Source organism: Lepidochelys kempii, chromosome 2, assembly GCF_965140285.1.
Source record: "Lepidochelys kempii isolate rLepKem1 chromosome 2, rLepKem1.hap1, whole genome shotgun sequence".
Lineage (NCBI taxonomy): Eukaryota > Metazoa > Chordata > Testudines > Cheloniidae > Lepidochelys > Lepidochelys kempii.
In genome coordinates, this window is record NC_136381.1 from 205,142,337 (window position 1) to 205,162,269 (window position 19,933).

At 45.0% G+C, this 19,933-nt stretch overlaps 2 protein-coding genes across 6 annotated transcripts in view; one reads left to right on the top strand and one right to left on the bottom strand.

Moving 5' to 3' along the window:
• The window catches only part of OXNAD1 (oxidoreductase NAD binding domain containing 1), a 38,359-nt gene extending 37,182 nt beyond the window's left edge, over positions 1-1,177 (bottom strand). Inside the window, exon 1 of one of the 4 annotated variants that reach the window (XM_073333552.2) lies at positions 1,032-1,177. In XM_073333552.2, coding sequence (XP_073189653.1) covers positions 1,032-1,094 — 63 coding nt within the window. In that variant the 5' untranslated portion in view covers positions 1,095-1,177. Of the gene's footprint in view, positions 1-6; positions 212-266; positions 534-559; positions 580-1,031 lie in introns of those variants that run through there. The other 3 variants (XM_078851763.1, XM_073333548.2, XM_073333550.2) reach the window with 3 other exon arrangements.
• Positions 430-7,896, top strand: DPH3 (diphthamide biosynthesis 3). 2 transcript variants are annotated; one of them, XM_073333553.2, is made up of 3 exons: positions 668-1,200; positions 4,862-4,936; positions 6,300-7,896. In XM_073333553.2, exons 1-3 carry the CDS (start codon positions 1,093-1,095, stop codon positions 6,360-6,362), a joined length of 246 nt encoding a protein of 81 aa, XP_073189654.1. In that variant the 5' UTR covers positions 668-1,092; the 3' UTR covers positions 6,363-7,896. The 2 variants fall into 2 exon arrangements, with proteins under 2 accessions (XP_073189655.1, XP_073189654.1); XM_073333554.2 differs by lacking the exon at positions 4,862-4,936 and having other exon boundaries at positions 430-1,200.
• The last annotated feature ends 12,037 nt before the right edge of the window (positions 7,897-19,933 follow it).

Here is a 19,933-nt window from a genome sequence, read left to right on the forward strand (position 1 = left end):
TCCTACCCGGCCGCCTTAGCTTCCCGCTGACAGCTGGGCCCAATGTACCCCCCGGCCTCCCGGCTCGCTCTGCTGGCGGAGTCCCGGGCCCGGCTCAGCGGCGCCGCGCAGGCAGGGCAGCGTCGCGGGCAGGGGGGCGCCGTTCACACGCAGCTCGGCGCGCGCGGGCCCAGCGCCCGGGTTTGGGGGGGGTCCCTGGCTCCCGCGCCAGGCCAGGCCCCGCCGCCGCCGCCGCCGCTCTGGGCGCTCAGTGCGGCACGACGCACCTCTCGTCCCTCGCTCTCTAGCGAGGCCCTGCTCCGCTTCTCCGCCCGCGCCAGCGACTGGTTGCCTCAGCAGGTCCCGGCCGCCTGGGCCTCCCCCCGGGCGGAGACAGAGAAGAGGGGCCCAGCCAAGCCTCAGCCGCCACCCCGGCTGAAGAAGAGGCGGAGTCGGGGACTTGTTTCTCCGCGCGGCCGCTGCGTGACTGTTTGGCACTCACGCGGGCAACTCACTCATTCCCCCTTCCTCCCGCAACCGCCCGCCCGCGCACGTGCACCTGGCACCCCAGCTGCCCTACCGGCGGCGCGCCCGCATCACGTGATGGGGGCGCCCGCCTTCCGCGACGCCCGTGCCATAGTCACGTGATCGAGGCTACGCCCCGCCGCTCGCCTTGGCGCCTACGGACCCGTGGCCCGAAGCGCAGGCGAAATACCGCCTGCCCCACCAGAAGCTGCGCCCCAGGGCGGGGGGCTTGGGGGGAATAACTGTTCTCGCCCCTGAAGCTGCGCTCACGGGGGAGCGGCAGCCCCATTTCCACCCCCCCCAGCTCTGAGGCAAGCCCTGCTCTCTCCCCATTGGCTCCCCGCTGGCTGTGACGTATGTGGCGGAGGGCTGTGGCAGAAATACCCCGCCGTCTCGACCGTGAATGGCGCATGAGCGGTGGCTGGCCGGAAAACGGTTTCCGGCGCACGCGCAGTGCGCTTCCGGCTTGACAGGCTATTGGCGCACACAGCCAGCAAGCCCGGAAGTGGACTGGCGGCGTACTTGACCTGAGTGCCGGGGAAAGGGGACGGCGCATGCGCAGTTGAGAGGCGCCGGCGGCGTGGGGCCATGTCGGTGTTTCACGATGAGGTGGAGATCGAGGACTTTGAGTACGATGAGGAGACCGAGACATACAGCTACCCGTGCCCGTGCGGGGACCGCTTCCTCATCACCCGGGTACGGAGCGCGGGGCGGCAGTGCACAGAGCCCGGCCTCTCCCGGTCGGGGCGCGGGGTCCGCGCCGGGCCTCGCCCCAGTGCTGGGGAAACGTTACCAACGGCCGCCGGCTCGGCCTGCCCGCGGTAGCCGTTACTGAGAGCTAGGTGCGCCCCGCGGCTGCCGCGCTGGCTCGCTCGCTGGCCGGGGGCGGAGCGTTGCGCTGCTGGGGGCAGAGGGCGGGTTGCGGCCGGCGTGGCCCGGGTAAAGTCAGGCTATTCCTGCCTCTTGGGCTGGCGTTCTGCAGTTAGCCGCGGGGCTCTTGTACGTAAAACCCGGGAGGAAGGTGTTGTCTGTCCTCCTTAGCCTCTTTCCACTGCAGGGTAGGCCACAGAGAGTCTGCAGTAATTTTGGCACAAACGTATGACCAGGCTGCCCTCCGATTTTGTTTCTCAGGCCTTTTCCTCATCAATTTTTATCCCCCCAGTTTTAACTAGTTATCTGTGACACCTGTACAAATGCGGTGGGGCTGCAGACATTCAGAGACAAATACCTCTGATGACTTAGAAACAGTGTTAGTCTGTGTTCCCAAAAAGAAAAGGAGGACTTGTGGCACCTTAGAGACTAACAAATTTATTTGAGCATAAGCTTTCGTGAGCTACAGCTCACTTCATTGGATGCATTCAGTGGAAAATACAGTGGGGAGATTTATATACAGAGAGAACATGAGGAACAGTGGGTGTTACCATATGCACTGTAACCAGAGTGATCACTTAAGGTGAGCTATTACCAGCAGGAAAGTGGGGGGGGGGGACTTTTTGTAGCGATAATCAAGGTGGGCCATTTCCAGCAGTTGACAAGAACGTCTGAGTGTTAGAGTTGTCGACTATGAATAATAATGATCCATTAACACCTGAGTCAGCATTGTAATCTGTGTCCTCAGTGCTAAGAAGACGTGTATTTTTCCACCATGGTAACGAACATGTATTACCTATCCCCTTGTAAAAACGTAGTGTAGAGTCAGACAAGGCACTTTAGTTCCACCAAAAAGCAAACTAGATGAGATCAGCAGTATGCCCTCCCACCCAATTCAATGAAAAAGAGTAATGGGATCATTCATTTTTTAAGAATCCTTTATTTTTGGCAGTACAGAACAGTCAATATGTCAGAATGAAGAACATCACTGAAATGTATCATAACAAAATATGTAGCATACATAAAAGGGTGTGAAATTGAAATATGCAATTAGAAGTATAAATAATCTACTAGAAAAATCAACATCTATGTATGCAACAAGTGAAGTAATAGAAGAGTAAATTGTGCACCATAGTGTTTAGAGGATGGGAGTTTACTTACAGACATTAGGATTTTTAATAAATTTTCAGTTACAATGGGTGGGGGTCACATTCCTGGAGGTCCAAACCCATATTTAATGTTATAGGAATGCACATCCATTTTAGGTAAAGTAAAAGCTGTTATCCGGCCCTGTACCAACCGGAAAGTTTTATCAGCTGGTATTTCTAATCTTCATAGAAAGTTTGGTTTATGGTCCGGTTGGCTCGGGGTCAGCAGGCTCCTTACCTGGCTCCGCGTGGCTCCCCGGAAATGGCGACTTGTCCCTGCCGCTCCTGGGCAGAAGAACGGCCAGGAGGGGTTCAGAGTGAGGGAGGGGGTGTGGGCTCTGGTAGGGAGTTTGGGTACGAGAGAGGGGAGGGGGCTCGGGGTGCCAGATCCGGGGAGCACTTATCTTGGGCAGCTCCCCACAAGCCTCGATCTGTCCTGGCTACTCCTAGGTGGAGGCGCAGCAGGCAGCTCAGCGTGCTGCCCCTGCCAGCAGGCGTTGCCCATGCAGCTCCCATTGGCCATGGTTCCCGGCCAATAGGACTGTGGAGCCAGCACTCAGGCGCAGTGTGCAGAGTTGGCTGCCGTGCCTCCGCCTAGGAGCAGCTGGGACAGGTCACCGCTTGGAGGGAGCCGCCCGAGGTGAGCACTCCCCAGATCCGGCACCCTAAGCCTCCTCCTGCGCCCAAGCCCCGCACCCAAACTCCCTCCCTCTTAGTTAACTGGTGTTTTTCACTTACTGGCATGCCCCAGCCCCCCAGCATGCCAGATAAAACAGCTTTTACTGTATATGGATTCTTTGGGAGAGGTAACAGCACAAGTATGAAGCTAGTGCCCCTGAAGGCACAGAAACGAAAAGGCAAATAGCAAGAAATTTTTTTTCATGTTTTTCTTTTAAATTGCATGACTTTCAGGTGCATAATACGATTGTTAGATTGAGAGCCACAAGAATCCATTTTGGGGTTGTATATTTTATTGTATATTGCATATAAAAATAACAGTAAAAATTTGCCTGTGAGAAGGATTTCATACAAGGTAGAACAGTGCCCTTGGGACCAGATTTTTAAAGGTATTTAGGCTACTAGGGGGATTCTCAAAGGTATCTAGGTGCTTTCAACCTTTAAAAATTTGGCCTTTAGTGATTATTTTGGAGCCACGTTCTATACACAAGTGGTGACATGTGGAAAAAGCACTAGGGTGCTGAATAGGGAGGCAAATAACAGTTGACAAAAACAGTCCCCATTGGCAGATCAAAGGAAACTGAAGAAGTTTTGACACTGAACCCAGGAAATCAGTCAGTCTGGAAGTCACATGACGCCAAAGAATAAAATTGTGTAATAAAAAAAAACAGAAACACAAATTTAGAATTAAAAACGAATATCACAATACTAGAAATGTTGTGAGATGTGATTGCTAAAGCTACTAGCAACTATTAATATTTTCACTGATACTGTGTTTGTTTATATTTTTAATAGCAAATAAAGTAACATCCATCTGCACAATGTTAACAAAGGTAAATGATGAAGTACTAAGAGTAACAAAAATAACATTTTAAAAGAATCATTTAAAGGAGTGAAACTTGTAATCCACTGTAAATGTAGAAAAAGGCAGTCCGAGGTAATCAGAACAGCAGCTAGGATAATCTGTGAACTGCTGTGTGGCTGTATGCAGAGATATAAACTAATATGAGATTCTTTTAAACACTAAACATGTGTGACAATTATAACTTTTGGAGGAGGGTACATGTAAAAATATTTCACTCCTTTAGCAGATCAATACATCATATCAGATGGGAAGAGCTGCCTTGTCTAGGCATTGGGTGCTGAATTTTTAAGAACATAGATTGGGAAGTGGGTGCTGAAGTGGAGGGTGTGGGAGCAGCAGCCCCCTGTCGTAGTTTTGTAACCACTGCAAATGGCTCCCATTTGGGATAATGTTGTCACCTCTCCCCCTCCCTATCTCAGAGTTTTCCTCTGCCACCATCTGGCAGTGCGGCACCTTGGTTCTTAACCCTGTCCCCGATTTTGCCTCTCATCCCTTCTCCTTCCTCGAGCTGTTTAATCCTCCTGTGTATTCGGTCCCGGTTTCCCCCCCCACACACACACACAGATTCTGCCCATCCCTCCCCTCCAATTTGCTCCCTTTAGTCCCTGTGACTAGCAAGGCAGCTAATCCTCAGTAAGGGCAGAGTGAGGGTAACAAATATTAGTAAGCACTCTAGCTCACATGAGCAAGCTTATAATAGCCAAGCAGCACATTGGCTCAGGCGGAGGAATGCAACCTTACACCAGTAGTGCTGCACAGTTGCGGAGCAATGACTGTGTCCCTGGATCTGTTGCAGGAGGATTTGGAGAATGGGGAGGATGTGGCCACCTGCCCCAGCTGCTCCTTGATTGTGAGGGTGATCTATGACCAGGTGAGAATGGGGCCAGCCTAGGGGTGAGCGGGAGCGTGGGGACGCAAGTGTCTGTCTTCCTCAGTGGCTTTGTGGCAGCGGGCGACACCATCGAGGCAAATGGGTGTCTGGTACATCTTTAAATCCAATCAAGGTTTATCACATTAACAGCATGCTGGCTTGTCCCAGAGGACCCCAAGCTCCCCTATGGTCAGCTGTGACTGTGTAAAACACTTGTGAAGATGTTAAACCTCCACACTAGTTTAAAAACATGTTAATTATAACACGTTGGTTGACACACTGTTTTCGTCTGGACATGTTCTGAGCCAGGACATCTGACTGCAGGCATACAGCTGCCACTGGTAGCTATAAATGGCTCATCCAGGTAGGTCACTGTCTCCTGAGAAGTTGCGCTCAGGCCCTGCCTACATTAGGAAATTTCTTACCTGTATTTCAGCAACCAGTGTGGTTGCAGTGGTACCACCCGCATGAGAGTTAGTATAGATGGCTGCAGACAGTCTTTCCCTCATGTGGCTAGATCTGTTCCAGACAATTATGTGGCATAACAGTGGTAATGCCAACAGCCAGTTTACATTTATGCTGCCACCACTGCCAGCAATGGTGGGAGATCTTCCATGAGAAAAAAGAGTCATTGTAGATGCATTTTTGGGGGCTTTTTTATAAATTAAAGGGGCTCTCTAAGGATAAAGTCATATATTGTAAATAAATTTTGTTTTCTTATGTGTTTCACATTTCACTGCCCCAGCCGTCCATCAGCACAGCTTTGAAGTTCATAAACATTGAGATCTAATCATATATGCATATGTTCAAAAACCCAGAGTGAATAGATATTTCAAACTAGCGGAAACAGTCCTGTGTGCTGACTAGATCATGTCAAGGAGCCCACATAAATCAAATGTGAAGTTTCTATGCCATGTACGTGTGCTAGTTGTTGTTGATACTATTTTTCAAACTTTGAAAATAAATATTGAATTAGAAATTTTTTTCCAAAATTCACGTTAATTGTTTTCCCCAATTCCCTCTTACCCAGTCAGTACATACCTTAAAATAAACTCCTTTTTGGTAGGAGGGTAGATAAAATGGTTCTTATAAGAGGAAGCTAGTTACAACCTTAATTGTAGCGCCTCCGTAATCCAAATTTGCAATGATGTTTTTTAGTTAGCTAAGTGACAAGCCTATTTAAACAAACTTGTATGTTATCAGTTCTTGCATATTTTTATATGAAAGTTTAATTTCAGGCTTCAGTTTCAACCGTGCCTATAATAAAACTGTTTTGCCATAAAACAAAATTATCTTACATTGTACTGCTTGTGGGAGTGGCAGTGGAAATTAGTTATAACACTATTCATTTTTGTTTTTTTAGGAACAGTTTGTGTGTGGTGAAGTAGTCTCAGCACCTACAAGCAAGGAACTGGTTAAATGCTGATGAATGCTATATGGACTCTGCTCTTCTTGAACAAAAAAACCCCAATGTTTGGCTGTCAATGTGGAAAAGACTCGCAGAGTTCTGTACTTCTGGAGATGTTTGCTCCTCAAATATCAGTGCAGTGATTGGCTACTATCAATTGTCTCTAGTAGCCAAAACATAAGTGGGTTTGTGCCTGAAAGCATATAATTCTTAAATGATTGTAAAATGTTTTAAGACTTTGAGAAGCTCTCCAGGATAGGATGCAAATCAACAAAAGCTTTTTCCAGTGCATTGCATATAAGGTTGTGAAATTTGTATGCTAAACCTAGCTAAAGAGTAGCTATTCTCCAGTCTCTGGACCTTGTATCTGCACAGAATGAAATACGTGGATTATCAACCATTGGGGGCTTAAGAAAAGGTTGGCTCTATTAATTATATATGTTACAAAATGGTTCACACATGGAAAAAGTTGGACTGTTAGAATGGTAGAAGAATTTTTCTGGTTTGGGCAATAGAAAGTGTTCTGGTTAGAAACAAACAGCTGCAGTTTCTGCCTTCAGTAGGTACAACTTATTTGTTGAACCTGTCATATCTGTTGCTTGCTGCATTAAAGTAAACACATCTTTAGTCCTAGAGTCTTAAGCAATCGTGGTTATGGCTACCAAGCTAAACTTACTTAAAACAAACTAGATAACTTCTGATTCCCTTGTTTAGATTGTGTGAAGAGAGACACGGTGGGCCACATTTGGTAATACTCATGCAGTCCTGGTAACTTTCCATGAATGCACCTTCACTCCCAGTGGGGTGAATAGGTGTACCTGCGAGTAGCATTTGATCCAATTTTTTCTGAACAACTTGGATGAACTCATCTGACCCTACTACATCAAATACTCAATAAGGCTGCAAGTTATTCTCAGTGCTGTTTGTCAGTGTATGAATAGTGAAGCTGTGTTTCTGATGTACTTCTCAACATTTATATTAGGCTTTACCAGTGTAGACCCTGGTCTAGTAAGTGCTTTCCCAGCAGGAGTCTTTTCATGAGTACAGGTTTGCAAATGGTGGTCTTAAGACAGAGAGAACCTTGAAAGAACAAACTCCAAAGCACTTTATTCTTAGGCTGCTTTACAAATTTATACTTTATAACACTTCTATGGTTTGTTTACTACTCATATCACTCAGCTTGGGCACTGAATATAAAAAAGTCAGTTTCACTATTTCTAGCTTTCCTGTGTTAACCCAATCCTGCAATAAGTGAGTTTGTATGTGTTAGAGGGGAATAACTACATCTGAACAAAACCATGGAAAAAATTATGAGAGTTAGTAAAACCTTGTTTTTGCAAAACCTAGATCGTTCCAAAATGTATCCATTAACTAAAAGTTCTGAATCTGAACTGGATGATACTATGATTCTAACAAATAATTGTTTCACTGGATGGCCACAAGGTGGTGCTGGATTCCTATGTTTAAAAACTGCTGTGGTCTCGATTTATTTAAAGTATATTTTTTACAAATATTTATTTTGTTTATTTAAATAAAAGTTTTTAAAACTGTATCATTAATTGTAAGGGACCATCATTTATTATGATTGTATAGCACCTAGAACAGTGGGCCCTGTTGTATTGATACTGATTTTAAAGGCCTAAGGTGTTACAGATTTTCGTAAACTCTTTCACTGTCCAGCATTAAACGGTGATAGGCTCAGAGTTATTTTTCACAGAAACCTTGGATTTACTTGGTTACTGGCAGACATGCAAAAGCATTCATTCAGGTTGACAGTTTATTGATTAAACAAAAAAGAGAATAAGGAATTAAAACAAACTTTTATATTGAAACTGTGGTTGAGTGATTATACAATACAAACTTAGTCAGACCCTATCAGTCTCCTTCCTTTTAGAGTAAAAACATCATTAATAATCTTCCTGATGTGTGAAGGGCATTCACTTATCCTGTTGTTAACAGAGAGAGACAAGGTAGTGTAGAAACAGGATAGAAAATAAATGGGTGAAACATGTCTTTTGTGGATATTTTTGGAAGACTGGACAGCTGGTTAATCACAAGTGGATGCTTTAGCTGACAAGTCAACATGACATCTGCTGCTTACACCCTGGTTCAAGCTCTGGTCATGGATGTCATCTGATTGGATCCTTTCTCCTTAACAAGGAAGGATGAATGCACTATAGTTGATTTCAGGATTCAGTGAAAAGCCCAGAGAATGAGAGAGTAAAGAAGGGGGATAGAAAGCAATACAACAAGGGAAGGGGCAATTAGAGATTCCCCACTGATATGAAGACTGGATGTCATGATGATGCAATGACTTTCAGCACTCTCAGATGAAAACAAAGTTCCTTAAACAAGGATAAGGGTAGCTGGTTTTCCTCTTGAGAAGAAAGTCCCTTAGCCTCATCTGCTCTTTCTGACTTGAGGCAGCTGAGATGAGTTGCAATGCTGGCAAGCTGGCAGATGAGCTGGGGATAGTCTCTTTTTAAGATCTCCCCTTGACCCCCTCTCCCCCCAAAAATGGGAGTAACAGTGGATGACACATTTTATCCTCGTTATTTTGTACACCAATTAAATCTATTTCTGTAAAACCACACTTGGCATAGGTAACTTTGTTCCCACGTTTTCTTGTTTACTAAATATCTCACCACAGTCCTTGACTTATATCAGTAGGCCATTTTTATTTGGACTAATTCAATTTTTCTATTTGGTTTTCTTGCACCTGTCCATAACATTCATTTATTGAAAACAACTTGACCCGTTTTCAATGGTTAATTCCTAGGCAGGCAAAAAGTCTTAGGTGGTTGTTACATTTTGTGAACTTTTATGTACTTCACACAGTTGAGCTCAGGGTACATTTTTAGGTCCAATAATCACAGTAACCCTACTGGTGACTGGCTGCCCACTAGTGTAATATAAGAAAGGCCCTTTGTTTGTACTAAATTTATGAGAAAAATCCTGTTTTCCAGCTACATTAAATCTGTAGTCATGGGAGTGGGTCAAAAGTGACAAACAGGACTGTGCAGTCAATGATACTGGTTGTATCATTATACCTATTTTATTGCTTCACATACTATTATCATTAAGTAATCGAAGAGAGGGCTTCTAGACAGCAAGTTGTTCCAAGAAAGTAACAAGGTTTTATATTTTTACCGGGAGTAAACCAAGAAATGATAAATTATGCTTCTTCAGAGAGATGATAAATACAGAGCTGGAAGCAATAGCCCAGCTGGTATGTGAAGGATATTGGTAGATTACCTCTGTGTTTTGTGCCAGCCTTGGCTCCAAGTTTCCTTATTTATGGGAATTTTGTGTGTCTGTTTTAAATTAAACTGAGAAACTAAAATAATGCTAAACCTTACCAGGCTGTGGAATTTGCCCCAGAATCTACCCCTTGTGCTTCATAATCCAAACTGTCCTTTAAAAAAATATTCTGGCCATTTAAGTTTGTGAAGAGAGTACAAACCAATGCTGCAATGTCTGCTTGAGTCTGAACAGCCTGCAGTAGTTTCTCCCTCTTGGGACCCTGACTTAAAAAGAGATCTGCTGTTTATGAGTCTATTGTAGTGAATGACATTTTAAATACATTGATAAAGTTTGCGTCTATACTCCTGGTAATAAAAGAATACAGACCTACGTACTGGATGATAATTGTAGGGAAACTAATTGCATAAGGGGAATAACCGCTAAATATAGTTCATCATTGGTACCAGCCCTTTGTAAACTAATTAATTTTCCTATAACTCTTCCCCATATTTTCTATTTTTGTTTTATGTACTTCAGGATATTGAAAAAGAGAATTATTTCATTTTCTTCTCCAGGTCAGTTTCATGACGGTCTTTAATTTATATTAACAATGTTGTTAATTCTAGGAATTCAAAATTTACATGTTAGGCCCCCCAAAATCATGATTTTAATAGCAATTGAGGTCTTTTTATTTGTCTTTTGGTGTTGGAGCCTTCAAGGGTCATATTTTCAAGTTTGTCTTTGCAACCAATGGGACTAGAAACTTACTTTTTTTAAAAAATGAAAGCTGAGATTCTTACCTACTCACCTGAATCCAAGAGCTGGGGCTTTAAGAAAAACACCAAATATTGTGAGGCTCACAATAAAATTGCAAGAGTTGGCAATGCTGTATTACATAATTTCTAATCCACCTTGGTAATGATGATGCCTTTTTTCTCTCCCCTTGCTATGGAGAGTGTTGTTTATTATTTGGATTCACCCTTATTATTTTTTGGCAAGTCTGCAAACAATTTTTTGACACATCCTCTATTCCACGCCTAACTGATTTTGTCCACCATAAGGCTAAACGGTTGCAATATTTTTGACCGTGGACTTTGGTGGGTAGCCTCGCAATGTTTACACAAAAGATACGTTTCTAGTATATATTTAAAAAACCCCAAAACCCTATTTCACACGTTAAAAAAAATTGAAATGATAATGCCTTAAAAGATCTCCTACAAATCTTCAGTCTTAGGCCCTGATCCTGCATGGGGAAATCCTGTACCAACAGAGAGCCAGCTGAGGGTGAGGTCATAACTTCTCATATTACTTTCCCCTTCAGGCTAATAATAGGGAAGGCTCTGTACTCCACAGATAACCTGTGTAAATTGTACACCAAGAACTCTGCATTCTGCAGTACTCCATTGCAGGAGATTGGACTTTCTTTGGCAGATTCCAATAAGCTTAAAATTTAGGTGTTTGTTTACTGAAATATGAAAATGAATAATACAAACCCAACATTATCTAGTTACTCTGCCCCTACGTTTTTAATACACTGGAGAATTTTGTATTGACAAATAGTATTTATAGAAATTGTTGGGGACCATGACTGTCTTGGAAAGTGGTGGACAGCTGGGGCCTTTTGAATGTGGGAAGATATAGGAGGCATTCTGGGTTTGTTGGATAAACACATTAACTGCAGATTAGTATGATCAGGAGTGAAATAGTTCATACTTAAACAGCTGACTGTGAAATTTACATAATTAGATTTCAAAGTTAACACCCACTTGAGAGGGGCAGAGATCTTATTGCAGGCTGTTCACAGACAAACAAATATTTTCAGCATTGGTTGCTTTAGGAAGGTTATCCTCACATTTAAATGTCTAGAATATATTTTTTTTTAAATTTAAATGACAACTTGGATTATGGAGCACAACTTCCATGGCCTGATAATCAGATTTAACATTATTTAAATATCTGAGTTTAATGTAAGACAGAGACACAAAACTCCCATAAATAAGGAAACATGGAGCCAAGGCTAGCACAGAACTATTGAATTTGTTCCTTTTTTTCTAGGCACTAGAACAAACAAGGTTTTTATTATGGGGTCTGCAATCCACACTGGCTGCTATGTAGCAAAGGATACAAGTTAAGGTCTTAATAGTGGTAATAAAATAAAAGCCCTTCATAATCTAATCCTTTCGACTGATCGCCTCTCTCCCTTACTATACTCTTTTTGGTTGCTACAGTCAGGCTAGGGGACTTTCAGTGCATAGGTACAATAAGCTCTGGGGTAGAGGTAGGGCTATCTTAGGCCTGGTCTACACTACAAACTTAGGTTGATGGAAGCTGCCTTCCATCAACCTCATAATGTATGTGTCTACACTCACTGGTCCTTTCTGCCTACCTAACTCACCTGTTATGTCAGCTTAATTACTCCACCTCCACAAGAGGCATAGCACTTAATTTGATGTTGATCGGTCAACAGAGAGGCAATATAGACACAGCAGTGTGTATGTCAACTGAATTGGCTTCCAGGAAGTAACTCTCAATGCTCTGTTGTGACGGATCTGGTGATCATTTTCAACTCTGCTGCACAGCAGCCAGGTACACAGGAAACATCCACTCCCCTCTTAAAGCCCCGTGAAATTTTGAATTCCCATTTCCTGTTTGATCAGCATGGAGAGCTCAGCAACGCAGCTGATCCTAGTGATTCAATGTCCCAAACGTGCTCTAGCCTGGGATACACAGGAGGTGGTGGTTCTTACTGGTCTGTGAGGAGAAGAGTGTGTGCAAGCACAGCTCTGATCCAGCCGAAGAAACGTAGACATCTATGAAAAGATCGAACGGAGCATGGGGGAAAAGGACTACACCAGGGACACGCAGCAGTGCTGCTTGAAAATCAAAGAACTGCAGCAGGCTTACCAGAAGACAAGGGAGGCGAACAGTCATTCTGGTTCTGCACCACAGATGTGCCTCTTCTACAATGAGCTGCATGCGATTCTTGGCGGAAACTCCATTACTACCCCCAAACGCAGCATGGATACCTCGCAGGAGTCTGACCCCCGGTCCACCTCAAGTAACAATGAGGAGGACATTGTGGACAAGAAAGAGGAGGAGGAGGAGAGCAGGGGATCCAACCGGTTGCAGGACAGCATGGCTGACGGTGATGGTGGGGAAGGCATCCTTGGTGAGTGTGAATGCCAATCAAACCGTAGGGGTTACATGCTCTTATATCTTATGTTTAATATGAAGAAAAAGTGAGGTGCTGTGGGTATCTGCTTCCCAGTGTGCACTCCAGCTACACAGAGAGTTCCCTGTGGAAAAGACTGTTTATGTGCACAGGGATGTTTATGTGCTCCAGGAATCCTCCATGGAGATCTCCAGGAAATTTTTATGGAGGTACTCTGCAATCCTTTGCAGAAGGTTTCTAGGGAGGGCTGCCTTATTTCTTCCACCACGGTAGGACTTTTTCCCATGCCACTCCAGTATTAACTCTTCTGGCATCATTGTTGTACACAGCACAGCAGCATAAGGACCAGGTCTGTACCCAGATGCTTGCAGCATCTGCTGCCTTGCCCCCTTTGTTACCCCCAGGAGACTGATACCACATAGGGACACCGAGACGGGATGGTGGAAGTTTTCATTACAAGTGTTCATACTGCAAACAGTAGAGCATGTGATCCCCAATGCATGGTGATTTCCGGGTCCCTCAACCATAATTTCCCTAACATGCCGGTGGTGTGGGTGGCAGGGATTGGCATTGACCTCAGAATCTACAAGCCAAGGGTGACTGCTACAAGCAGTGATGGGGGCATCGGGGATTGGGTTTCCTGTGTTCTCTCATGCCCCTCCCGCACCCTCCCCCCTGGCCCCTCCCCCCTGGCTGCTGACAAAAGCTGCAGTTTGGGAGATTTAACGCTGGTCCCCGGTCTCCAAGCACCGTCCACGTTGCTAAGGGAAGGGGGCACTGTTCACCTGCCCACCTGTGATCCCAATGCGGGTTGCCCACAAGTTGCAGCACAAGGCCTGTTGCCTGTGCTGCTGGGCCATACTCACCATGGCTGGAAAATCAAACCGATTCATTGAATAGCTAGAGATTCCAATTATGTTCTGGCTTGCACTTCAGTGGGGGGTGCTGAGTGCGGGAGGGGGCTCAGAGCAGGGGTGCAGGGAGGGGTGCAGAGTGCAGGATGGGGCACAGGGCAGGGGGTTGGGGGCTCAGGGCAGGGGGTTGAGGTGCAGGAGGGGTGCAGCAGGTGGCTCAGGGCAGGGGGTTGGGGTGCAGGAGGGATGCGGGGTGCAGCAGGGGGCCCAGGGCAGGAGCTCGGGGTGCAGGCTCTAGCCTGGCGCTGCTTACCTGGAGCAGTGCCAGGTGGCAGGCTCCCTGCCTACCCTGTCTCCATGCCATTCCAGGAAGCGGCTGGCACCACGTCCCTGTGGCCCCTGGGAGAGTGGGGGCAGAGGGCTCCATGCACTGTACTCACCTGCAGGTACCTCCCCTGAAGCTCCCATTGGCCGCGGTTCCCCGTTCCTGGCCAATGGGAGCTGCAGGGGGCGGTGCCTACAGGTGAGGGCAGCGCATGGAGCCCTCTCTCTCCCTCCCTCCTTCCCCCAGGGGCCGTAGGGACGCGGTGTTGGCCACTTCCCAGAGTGGCGCGGGGCCCGTGGCACCACGAGGGTGGCAGTCCCGCAGGCCAGAACCAAAGCCCTGACGGGCTGGATCCATCCCATGGGCCGTAGTTTGCCCACCCCGGATTTAGTTGGTGTTGGTCTAGATGACCTCCTGAGGTCTCTTCTAACCCTAATCTTCTGTGATTCTATGGACAATAAAAATCAGTATTTTGAGACTAATTACTCTTTATTTATTCCAAGCATTGGGGTTTGGGGGAGGGGAAGGGGAGGTACAGGGAAACTGATGCAATGGAAGGAATGGTATGGGAAGGCACAATGTAGATAACCGGCGCACATTACTGTGGCTCATTACTGAAACAGGTTTTCAAAGCATCCCAGAGTTGCAGAGCTCTTGCTGAGCTCTTCTTATTGCCTTGATATCTGGCTGCTCAAAATTAGCTGCCAGCCTATCCACTTCCACACCCCACTCCTGCAGAAACTTCTCTTCCGTTGCCTCACATATTATGGAGCACACAGCAGGCAGTGCTAACAATAGGGATATTGCTTTCTCTGAGGTCTAACATAGTAAGCAAATTGCAGCAGCGACCCTTTAAATATCCAAAGGCACATTCCACCACCGTTCTGCACTTGCTTAGTCTATTGTTGAACTGTTCCTTACTGCTGTCCAGGTGGCCTGTGTGCGGCTTCATGAGCCATGGGAGCAAGGAGTAGGCTGGGTCTCCCAGGATCACTGTTGGCATTTGTATGTCATCAATGGTTATTTTGCGATCCAGAAATAAAGTTCTGGATTGCAGTTTTCTGAACAGACCCGTATTCCTAAAGATGCATGTATCATGCACCTTTCCTGACTATCCCACATTGATGTTGGTGAAACAGCCACTGTGATCCACCAGCACTTCCAACACCGTTGAAAAGTATCACTTTCGGTTTAAGTACTCTTTGGCAAAGTGGTCTGGTGCCAAAATAGGGATATGTTTGTCATCTAGCATCCCACCACAGTTTGGGAACCCCATCGCGGCAAAACCATCCACTCTGTCCTGCATATTTCCCAGAGTCACCATCCTTCTTAGTAGAAGTCGATTAATGGCCCTGCAAACTTGGATCATAACAGCTCCCACAGTGGATTTACCTACTCCAAATTGACTCCCCACTGACCAGTAGCAGTTTGGCGTTGCAAGTTTCTACAGAGCTATCACCACTCGCTTCTCCGCTGTCAGGGTAAATCTCATTTTAGTGTTGCTGTGCTTCAGCGCTGGGGAAACCTCTGCACAAATTTCCTGGAAAGTGGCCATTCGAAAGTTCTGCAACTACTGCTTGTCATCCCATAACTGCATCACAATGCAATCCCACCAGTCAGTGCTCGTTTCCTGGGACCAGAAATATGTTCAGCTGCTGCGTGGCTGCCAGCAGCAACCGGGAATTGTTTCATTCTCTGGCTTGCAGCAGGGCTGCTCGAAGGACATGGCAATGTTCCGCATTGTGACTCCTGTCTCAGCTCTGGAAATACTGCAGGTTAAGGTGTGAGGTGTTTGTCGTGCTCACAACAAGAGTGCACAGCTCAGTGGGGTTAATGCCTCTTGGGCTATGGTGTACGCACAGCTAAGCCAGGCTTTTGAAAAAAGTATGGGTTGTTTGACATTGTTATCAGGGGAGGGAGGGAGGAAACTGCATGAAAGGCTGATGCATTGAGGCAGATTTGTCCTTATCTAATTTATGCTCGCATTCCCCCACCACTGCTTTGGCTTTACTTGTTTGGATCTTTTAAGTCATTTTCTTCCATATTCTTTGTGTTGGGAATTATCATTTACATTACTTGTTATATGCTCCATAAATGTCCACGGTCTTCCAAAGCCGTTGCCCAAGAAGCTTTGTTTGGTACAGTGGTTTTCCTGAGGGCTATTTGGTTGCCCTGTTGCCAGATTCTTTGGTTGAGATTGGTGGGCCTGTTATTGTAAGGAGTGGGGATACTGCCTGTGATGTGCCTTATACAATGGGGTCTTACTGTGATGTATTGGCTTGTGTACCACCTCCCTCTCCTTACAGGAGAAAACCAGACCTGTTCAGTGCTTATTAGTGTGTTATGCTTACATTCTAGTGACTGCCCTGAAAAAAGGATAGCGAGTCTGATTGTTAATGAGTCATTAATAATTACTGTAATAGAGTGTAGGGGCACCATGAACAAGGGGCTAACTATAACTCAGTTTCCCTTCCCTTTGCATAGGTACTCAGGGAAAGGCTGCTTCTTGGGACCCACAGGGAAGAGCACCTAAAATGAGCTTGGCATGGAAGTGCTTTCTCAGCCTCAGCGCTAACCTTTTCTGTTGAGAACACGATACACAACTGAATGTTGACAAACTTTGCAGGCAGCTAGTCATAGGGTCAGATCCTGCAGCCCTTCCTTGAACAAGTAAGGATTCCCATTCACTGTAATGGGGCAGGAAGAGACTCCTTCGGACAGATGAAACCCCTCTTCCACAACAACAGAAGGCTGCTTAGCAGTAGAATTGATGTGGTTCTGCCATGCAAGGGGGCCTGCATGATGGGGACTGGTGCACAGCTCCATACCCTGCCGCAACAAAGAGAGAACAGCTTGTGGCAGAGGCAGGTCAGGAGGATATGCTGGTATATGGGCTGTTCCTTCCCTGGGGGCTGCAAAAGGGCTTGGGGAAACTACTCTGGTTTGTGCGGGGAAGATTCCTCTCCCCAGCACAGCTATTTGTGCTAGGCACTGGGCACAGGATTTTCTCCTTAATTAGTAAAGCCTAATGTAGTGTACTGTGCTGCACACCTACCCAGATACAGAAGGAGCATAGATGTGTTATGTATTGATTGTCTATGCATGATACCTTTATCCTTCATTAGAAATTATATGTGGGTGACTTCCTCATGTTCAGCCTTGTCTTGAAAGCTGTTATTCCATCTGTTCAGAGTTGAAAGTAAGAACTGCCGTACGTATAGGTGCACACAGACATTTCATTTTGGTTGATACAGAAGATTACCTTGTTGGAATAATTTAATATGTTTCCCTATAAAACACTCCTTGATCCTTTTAAGTCCTTTTTGTTTGTTTTCCTGTTAATTTTTCAAATCTGGGAGTTTCCTAGCTAAAGGACAATTCAAAGAAATCAGCAGTTGGAGAAAACATGAAGAACCTAGTCTGACTCAATGTTTTAAACTAAGAGGCCCACTTTCATGATATTATACATAACAGGATTTGATAGCACTTTCTCAGCCAGAGAAATTCTGGCAGTACATTTGCCAAATGAAAGCTCTTACAAAGGGAGGGTTTGATAGTATGCCAGGTAAAACCAAGCTTTTCATTCAGAGACAATGACTGCCAGTCCCACACAGATTGCAGCAAGGCCACCCAAATGTAGAATTTCCACTTAGAAAGGCCAAATTCCCCATACTCTTTTGATTTTTGCAACTGTAGCAGGGTTGTGTCCTTGATTTCTTTCCATGCCAAATAAAGTGTCTGCACATTTTGTCTAGTTCGTTCTTGTACTATTTAGGCAGTTATATCAGGAGCACCTGCAAAAATAAAGTATTCTGGAGAAAGAGGCTCAGGTTTGATGGATTAATCATCCCAAGGAACCATGAAATTATCATGCCAGAATTGTAAACAGGTTTCTAAATTGCATTGCAAAGGCAGTTTATTAATATTAATTAATAGGCTGGGGCTATTCTGCGCTCTAGGCATGTAAAGCTCTCTGAGGAACAGTTGATATAAAGTACCGGTACTTTATAAATGATGCTTTTGGCCAAGCTCTGCAGTTATATCTGCATAAATCCTTGGTAACTAAATCTGGAGTAATTCAAGCTACTTTGATTACATTACTCCAGATTTACACCCATTAAAATAAGAGAAGAATGTTGCTCTTAGTCTGTATTTGAAACTGGCATAGTTTCACACCAAGAAATATTAATCCTAAAAACTGAAAAATTAGCTGATCCCTCAGCATTGCTCTTAGATTTTTACAAACAGATGAACTACCCAGGATCAGAGAATAAAGGACATCAGCAGCAAATTGGGGGATTCTGAGCTCCCTGCCTGTAACAGCTATTCCTAAATTGAATGTGGATGCCCATGTGTTAGCTGAAAGAGCAGATTGGACATGAGGGATAGAAGGGCTCAGATTACAAGTCACTTTTGCAGACAGAAGTCTGTGCTTTATAACACAGTGACACTGTTCTGACTGATGTCTCATCTACATTTAGAGCTCTCTGAAGGCCCTCAGTATTATTGCTTGATAGTCAGTGCAATGAGTCATTACAGAGTGATACATCACACCAATTTTGTTTAGCAGTCATACAATTGTTGTGACTGACAATAACCTCCAAATATCTGAGTTCTTTTGACTAGAGTCACCGTTACTTGTAATAACTTGCCGTAATGCATCAGACTATTGGCCCCTTTTCTGATGCTTCAGAAGAAAGTGACAGCTTCTCCCCCGCAAACACACCCAATTCACCTGGCCAATTGTTCAATGCTATATGGAGAGGAAAATGTCAAATGAAGCATTGTAGGAAACACATATATGCCTGAAGCATGATGTGAAAGGTTCCTTTTGGTAACTTGCTCTTGGAAATCCCATCATTTTTTCATTACCTAACAGTCCAATGCAAGCCAACCCAAAACTAAGACAGCAGGGTTTCTTAGCTGTGGCAGAAATCTGTATTGCTCTTGGATATCAATTAATGAACAGTTCTGGGCTCCTCCATTCTTAGCCGTGTGGAACTGAAAAGGGAGCTTTAATAGGAGAGGTTCTCTAGCTCACTGGAACAAATCACCACTTGCACATCCTGAAGACTGCAGAATGAAAATCCCCTTTAGGTTTGTCTTTCTGATTAAATGAAGAAAGAAGGATTAATGGGCTCTTACTGCATCTGCATGGTCTGCATGCTGTCTCTGTAGCTTGTCTTAGGCCTGGCCCTTTTGAACAGTTACCCAAATGCTGTTACCGTAGCTTACTAAAAACAGTCTCTTAAAAATATTCCTTGTATTTTTTTCCTAAGAATGAGTAGAAAGTCTATCTTCTCCTCTTTGTATGTATAGCAAAAACTTATCTTTTGTGTAAACATCATGAGAGTACACATCAAAGTCTGTGCAGAGAAATATTGCAGCTGTTTAGAAAGAGATTCAATTATTCAGCCTTCAGCTTGTACTGTACACTACCCAGGTTCACACTAGAATAGAACAGAATATCAATGCTGACATCTCACATCTGTTCTGTATCATCAAAGTTCCTGATTACCTTTCTACCTCATCCAGAAGCCTGGCACAATACAGCTTTCTGGTGACTAATATAAATTATAGATCACTTTTTAAAAACGTTAGAAATTATATTTTTGAAAATGCATATTGTTATGACAGGTCACTAGATGGTGCTGTTACACATAATCTTACAAGTACTTTTTCTTAGTTTGTGAGGAAATTTTAAACTTGAAAGAAAATGCTGTGTTGGTATTGGGGCCTGGGTTTCTTTTGGGGAGATGTGGTAAGCAGCAAGTGTGTTTTCTCTTGGCTTTAATCTCGAACTACAGTCCATTCTTGAGGCAGAGTTGCTTCCTGGAAATTGGGCATTGGTGTGTGGGCTGAGAACCCTGGAAGAAGGTATTGCCTGCAGGCTGTCTGTGAGAACCTCTGTTCCAGGACTGATGTATGTTTGTGTACTATACACCACACCTCTGATTTCTCCTCCAAAGGCAAGCTGACCTGCAAGGCCTGACAT